The following is a 7,608-nucleotide window of genomic DNA, read 5'->3' as shown; positions in this document are numbered from 1 at the left end:
CTCGAATCGAAGCAACGATCGTTACTCAATTACAGTGAAGCCACCGCTGCATTTACATTATTTTTATTGTTTATTCGTTGCTCGATTTAGACATCAAGCACAATTGTGAGATTCTTGAAAATTCGTACACACTAGGCATTAATTATTAGGCATGTAACAGATATTTATAATTATAGTATACGCGCGTATATCTATAGAGACTTTTATCATCAATAACAATTAAAGACAATTATAATATAATTATTTTTCACGTACGCCTATTAAAATCTAAAATCCTCACTATATGTATACATACCGATTTTTTAACAATAATATTCGAATTTCTACATTTTTGCAATACACCTGCTGAACGACGAAAACTATACTATAGCTTACATTTCTACGGTACAAAATATTTCATATCATACGCTACTTCATCACGATTTAAGCCTAGATTAATATATGGTTTTGGTAGTTTGTTAGACACATATTACACGTAAAATATTTTCTGGCTATGACAAAACGTTCGGTTACTCCTTGTTGGTATTATTGTTATTATTATTGTTGTTGTTGTTGTTATTGTTGTTGTTGTTGTTGTTGTTCTTTTTGGTATTATTACGATTATTATTATTCTTACGATTATTCTTATTCTCGTTCGAAAGTTCTTCTTTCGATCAAACAAGCGTGTCTGCCTTGCGATTAATTTTCTTTCTTTTCCGCTTTTTTCTTTATACCGCGATAAGTAGGTGAGAGCCGGTAGTTGCTCGTTTATTATGAAAGAAAAATGAATGAAATATGAGAAAGAAGCAAGATAAATACAGACGTTGATAATGTTAGTTGAAAATGTGGTCTTTCATATCAGTTACGACAGATTAACCCGATTGCAATGAATGTTGCAAACATTATTGGTTAGTTATTTTTATATTCAAGTTAGTACACGAGTGTCGCATGCAAGCTGATGTAAAGTTATGTTAATTATTCTATATTCGATTAAAATTATCATGTGACATTAGTCGAGATCCCTCGCGAATATTATATTTGTAACTCGTTAATATAATATTATGATAATATCACTGTTATCGAGAACGTCATGAATTTCCGTCAATTTTGAACAATTTGGCGGAGCACAACGCGAATGTTGATAAAATTACAAATACGGTAAATGGCTAAATCGAGAATTGTTATACATATATTACAAATGTATTTTATATGGCATCAAGTATTATTTCGTGTGAACAATCAACGGCTCCTTTTTTTTTTTTTTTGTTTACGATGTTCTATTTTATTTTTTATCGTACCTAGTTGGAAGGTTTAACGAATAATTCGTATTAAACAGCTAAGAGTGGACGGGATTTATTAATTTCTCAAACGATTGCAAATGCATTTGATTTTCTCCCGAGCTCCACTTTCCATCGCACTTTTTGTTTTTTAAATGCCTGCGTCGTAGTATCGCTACGTGTATCCTTCGAAATATGTCACACTCGTTGTCTCGTTCTCCAACTGGATTCGATCGGTTTTTCAAAATATATATCATTCTATGAAGTATAAATATAGAATACGTAAATATTGTGACATTGACAAAACTTTTATAGCGAGTACTAAATGTTGGTAAATTTTTGCACTAAGTTTGTTTTTTATATACACGCTAATAATGTTGTATAGTAATAACAGCGCAGCGTGACGTTTAGCAATACAGTGCAAACAATTTTTGCCCAATTTTTTTACTTTACATTTGTTCGTTGAGCGTTGATTGATCGTTTATCGTAAATTCGTTACTAAGGTCCACTGCAGTTGTTGGGAAAATTTAATAACACGCATAAGAACGAATAAATAACAATTAAACGATAGTTACGCAAATCACGTTGATAATAATGATAATAATATAAATGCAAAGCGTGGAAAAATTCTATTTCAACTTTCGACCCACTGATTGATTTATATCTCTTGCGTTTAAAGATCGATGCTACGTTTTCATTATATTATCGTTTCGTACTTGGATCGCATAGAAAATTTACGAAGAATAAAAGTTATTGTAGGGAAAAACGAAAGATAATGCGATAATACTAAAATGAGTACAATTGGTATGTACGTACATACATAAATGGCATGCGCGGGTAGTCCGATCGTTATTAAAATATTAATCATGCCTATATGCTCACATACATACGTTAAACATATACATATAGTTATATAGACATGTGTAGTGGACACAATTTTATCGAGACATTGATATATGTGTATGTGTATATAATTTAGGGTGGTCCTTAAAAAGGTAATATTTGAATTTCGACCGGCTCCAGATACTTCAAAAATAGTTCCCTGATTTTTTCAGATTTTTATATCAAAGAGGGTGGATTTCATTTCATTCAACGCTTTCAGGGACACGTTAAATCTACCCTACGGATTTAGATAAAATTTTGAATAGGAGTGTTTCTTGGGTCGCTGATTACGAACGTGAACTCAGAATTAGAAAATTTAAAATGGCAGATCCAATATGGTGGATTGAAATCCAAAAATTCATTTGACTTCGATAATATTCGGTAGTCGGGGGTTTTCGACGGCATTAATTACGAATCTGAACTTGAAATTACAATATAATTCAAAATCCTGGATCGAATATGACAATATCAAGTTAATTTTGGGGTTTTGGTCCATCGCATTGGATCCGACACTTTGAATTTTGAAATTTTGAGTTTAGGTTCGCAATCAGCGATCCAAAAAACCCCCACGTACCAGATTTCATGAAAATCCGTTCGGTAGAATCGATATGCCCCTGAATGGCTTGAATGGGGAAATCCACCCATTTTCTGATACCGATTAGAGTTGAGATAAAAATCTGAAAAAATTAAGGATTTATTCTTAAATTATGCGGAGCCAATTTTTAACCTTTTTAAGAACCACCCTATTATATATATGTAAAACAATATCATTTCATATGCATATAAAATATTTTCCTAACGTACGTAATATCTATATTGTATAGAATATAGATACTATACAACAAATCTTAACAACCTAATGATTTATATAGTATATTAATATGCTGAGATACACTGGGATGTAGATGTGACGCCGCGAGCCCGCTCAATCGGCCAAAATACTGCGTTGGTGCTCTGCGAAGTAAAAAAATATCGGTTTTTCCGTTCTGGTTTAATTAAGAACAAATAATGGTTATGATTAAGAAATATCCCGATTCCTCGATACGATAATGTCGTTAGAAATGACTGTATATACATGGATTCAGACATTTCAATCTATAATCGAAAGAGAATAATATTTCGAAGCTTGATATTTTAACTTTTAACACGTTTATTGATATCTGGTCTAACTCGAGATTTTTCAGTGTTCGTGAATAGTTCTTAAATGGTCGGTAATTCTTACAGACGATAATTGACGCGTACCGGGTACAATTACAAAGTGGATATGAAGAGTCTCGAAACCACTTCGAAACAATTTAACGAAGAATGAAATTTATTTCGCACGGTTTCGAGGTCGACGAATGACGATATAATCATTCAGATCGTAAGGAACATGTTCGAATAACACCTTAAATAAATAATTACAACATCGTTAAAATCGCTCACCATTTACGCGTATTGACATGAAGCAGTGACTAGTAAATTGTCTGGCGAAGCACTATGCCCTCTGTGCTTCAAATTCGAACATACAATGAACGCAGCTTCAGTGAAGCATCGTCAGCGACTGCCGGCGCGAATGGTGAAGATTTCGCGGGGCGATTTCCCTCCCTCTGGCATTAAGTCCGGCCGTTGTCCAAGCGTTTGGACACTTCATAGGGCCCCGCCAGTGGGGCAACTGGACCCCCAACCTCTGACACTCGTGGGCATAGGCTGTGAACGACTCGCAGTAGCATCGCCCCGTCGGGCACTCGCACATGTCCGTCAAACACGACTTGTAGTACATCGTCGGGTTCACCTTCTTATGGCACTGGTAAAACACCTCCGATCGCAACCGGTTGCAGAATCTGGCCCGAAAAGGAGGATTCAAAGTTACGGCACCGGAAGCACGATTCGTCAAATTAATCTCACTCAGGAAAGTATCCCAGGTACACCTCATCGATTTTTATCATTCTATAAAATGTTGTCGCGAGCCGAGAAAGCCGACGAATGTCTATTCTTAAAGTAAAGGAGTAAAAGTCACCGCTGAAGTTCAATTCAATTTACAGTTTTATCAAAAATCTATATAGATATCCTGGTAAAAAAAAAAATTTTATATCGATCATTAGGGGTGAACTGCAGGGGTGGTTTTTATCACTTAACCGACCGAATTGGCAGATGAAACAAATGAAGAAAATCGGTGAGGTACACTTCGGACACTTTCCTTATCAGTCGGATATCAAGATGGACAGAATCCCCATGAACATATTCAGAAACGGTTAGAAACGATGCATTCTCCGGGGTTCATGTGAATTCGGTACAATTGGAAGACGGCATCGGTTTCGCTTTTCTGTATTTCAATATGAGAAAATGGCAGCGGCTGTTACCTGTGGTCTTTTCTTCCCCGGCACCTTCTCTCGGTGAACGGATAATTCTGTCGTGTCCGGGCGCAGAGTTTCTTGGATCCGACCATCCACGACTTACCGAATTGGTTCGCATCTTGGAGAAGTTTACCGCGTCTAGTGGTAAGGTCATCTTTTGGTACATGGTTGAAGTTACCGCATAGACCGCAGAGACGGCCTCTGTATGTGGTCGGTGCCGATACCTCGATGAAGCTGATACCATCCCACAACACTTTTATACCGATATGAGTCGTCACCAGTACGCTGTCAGATGTCCTGTTTATGTCCAGCCTGTTATCCAGCCGGTATGGCACTTCGATCCTTTTACCGTTCACCTTTACTCGCATCTTTTGACCCAGATTCACCTTCAGATCGGCAACCTGTTGGATCGGAGAACAATGAGTCAATAGTTTTGAAAGACGGGATGTTTCCGCGGTATAACGCTAATAACGAATCGTCTGGTTCGAACATGGCTTGGTTTGTCAGGATGAAGTTGACGAGTCGTTGATTAACTATCTTCTTGGCAATCGAAAATTTTACTCAAGACGTTGATCGCGTCACTCCTCTAGTCGGGATATTTGGAAAAATACGATAAAAAGTGTCCCAATTCAGTCCAGCAGCCCTGCAGTTGAATCATGGAATAGTGGTAGCATTTTTTTCATTTCTTTATCTTTCGTCCCATTCCTTTCGAATTTTCTGTTTCTCTTCCATTCTCGGTTCTTCTTTATATTTTTTATTTTCCCAAAGGAATGTCTTGACAAAAGAATGTAGAAGAGAGACACGTTGTTGCTACACCATCCGTTACCCTCCAAATATAGATCCCGATCTAAAGATCGTATCTTGAGATGAAAAACTCCAAACAAAGGTTTGGAATAAAATACTACCACTACGTGCCGGTAGCGGTGTGTAGAGACGGATACGAAGTGCGGTGTTTGGAAGGACTACAGACTGCGGCGGGATCGGGAGAAAAGGATGAGGAGCAGGAGGTGAAAAGATTGATAGGCAAGACCGTGACGGTAAGGTGACACTCGTTTGTTTTATGCGACTGGTAGTAGGTTAAGGCAAATTAAGTTACCAGTCCCGGTCTCCGTTATAATATGTAGGTAGCCGGGCATACCTTGATCGCTATCGCCTTCGTCCAGGCAGAAGATCTCGTCGATCTACCGTCGTTTGTTACTCGAATGCTGAAGGTGTGGTTGGTGCAATCAGCGGTCAGCTGATACTTGCACGTACCTTGGAAGCTGAAAAACCTTCCGTCGAAAGTTCGGTAGTGCGGGTCGCCGAACACCGTGCAAACACCGTCACCTGGGTTCAAAGTTAGGAATTGTCAATGAAGGTCGTCGTGCCGTTTACGCGGTACTTGCGAACCATCCGACACTTCATACTCACTTTCCACACACCGCGGACAGCACTGGTCCTTGGGGTGTTCCAATTTCGAATTTGGTGGACAAGGTATCGTCAGCGAGGGACACATGTGCATCGCGCAGCGTACCTTCCCTTGCATGCATACGCACGACTTGCAGACATCCAATTTCCAAGTCTCGCCATCCTGCCTAGGAGAAATCAGACAGGTTAAACCAGCGTCTGAATCGAAAGGATGGATACCTACGGCTGGCAAGCCTCGTAAACGAGTAGGTATAAAACAATGACGAGAAACCGAAACAGGGTAGCTCATCATCTCTTTGTACTCGCCTCGTAAGTTCGACCACCGTAACTGCAAGAGCTGTGGAAGTCCTCGAATATCGGACACTGCGGACAGCAACGTCCTTGCTGAGTTTTTTGTTGCTCCGGCGCGCAATCCAGAACGGGACACGTTTCTTTGGTGCACATCACCGTGCCGTTCATGCATGAACATCTCGTGCAATGGTCAGGGCTGATTGGAGTTCCCGATGGATAGACACGGGTACCCAACATGCAGGCACCTCGAGGTGGTTCCAGAAACCCTCTTTTACCTGGAAGCATGATCGGTCGATGATAAAGAAAGAAATGAAAAGGAAAAAGAAAAAAATAAAAACCTTCGAATCATTTTCATTGATATGATAACAACAGTGAAACTTGTGTGCAAAAATCTGAGCCGATCGTAAAGTATTGAAATAAAACCCTTTTTGGTCAGTTCTCATCATCAGCGCATCGTAATATGCAGCGAAGTGTTGTACGCGAGTGTAAGATAAATAAGAAGAGGAGAGAAATACGGGTAAGAAAGAAAGAGAGAGAGAGAGAGAGAGAGAGAGAGAGAGTAAAAAATCGAAAAGAAAATTACACAAAAAGAAAAAAAAAAACGTTTCAGAGACCCGTTGTTAACGCTCAAATGTTTACGGGGGTTCGTTTGAACAGGAATTGTTTGGTAGCTGAGTGGTTTGAGAAATGTTTTTATTAAACTTAGCGTGTGGTTGGCAGTGAGCCAGTTAACACCTCGGGCCGCAACACTTTGTTGGATATACTGGCGTATACTGGGGCTATAGAGAGACCATTCGTACATACAAGTTATCTTTGGTGCTAACTCGCCCACAACCATCTTCTAGCCTCCTCCTCTTCCTCCTCCTCGGAGAAGCCTGACCACCGTTTACCATTGAGGTGTGCGTTAAAGGTTATCGATCTGCCCGGCGATAAATAGCTCTTTTCCTCGTGGAGGATTGGATTACCCCAACTGTTTGTTTTTTTTTTTTTTTTGTTTTTTTCTTTCATTTTCTTTACGCCGATCCTACGGTTGTGCGAAGAGTACGAAGAAGAATAATCAAAGGAACGACGAACCTTTCCCGCCAAAGATGAGGAAAAGAAATTTAGAAAAAAAAAAGAAAAAAAAAACCAACATCACACACGCGTGCGAAGATTCGTACGATTGATCGGGAGCCAGCGAATACGTAGTAGATATATACGTGTGTAATATAGTATAACGTATGTATAAATGTAACGGAGATTGGTTATTTTTGGCTGGTGGTAAATATACGCAAATACCTGGTTATTTTTTGTCATTCAGGAAACGGTGATATCAATTGTGAAACGCTTTCTGAACGATGACAAATCGCGGTGGCGGGGCGCGCGGCTGTCTCTCTGACAACTGTAACTGATCGAACCGCGAAGGACAGAGGTATCGGAATTTCGAAGTGAAGTAT

The 7,608-nt window shown here is 39.2% G+C and overlaps 1 protein-coding gene across 3 annotated transcripts in view; it reads right to left on the bottom strand.

Annotated features, from left to right (window-relative positions):
* Positions 1–1,246: 1,246 nt before the first annotated feature.
* The window catches only part of LOC124305774 (BMP-binding endothelial regulator protein), a 52,488-nt gene continuing 46,126 nt past the window's right edge, over positions 1,247–7,608 (bottom strand). For 2 of the 3 annotated variants that reach the window (XM_046765554.1, XM_046765557.1), the window contains exons 7-12: positions 6,188–6,447; positions 5,885–6,044; positions 5,613–5,800; positions 4,481–4,875; positions 3,564–3,961; positions 1,247–3,092 (exon numbers count right to left, since the gene is read on the bottom strand). In XM_046765554.1, the coding sequence (XP_046621510.1) occupies positions 3,661–3,961; positions 4,481–4,875; positions 5,613–5,800; positions 5,885–6,044; positions 6,188–6,447 (1,304 nt within the window). In that variant the 3' untranslated portion in view covers positions 1,247–3,092; positions 3,564–3,660. The remainder of the gene's footprint in view (positions 3,093–3,563; positions 3,962–4,480; positions 4,876–5,612; positions 5,801–5,884; positions 6,045–6,187; positions 6,448–7,608) is intronic. The other variant, XM_046765556.1, reaches the window with a different exon arrangement.

Source organism: Neodiprion virginianus, chromosome 5 (genome assembly GCF_021901495.1).
Source record: "Neodiprion virginianus isolate iyNeoVirg1 chromosome 5, iyNeoVirg1.1, whole genome shotgun sequence".
NCBI classification, from domain to species: Eukaryota; Metazoa; Arthropoda; class Insecta; order Hymenoptera; family Diprionidae; genus Neodiprion; species Neodiprion virginianus.
The sequence above is the reverse complement of the archived record's forward strand: the minus strand, read 5'-3'. Positions and strand labels throughout refer to the sequence as shown.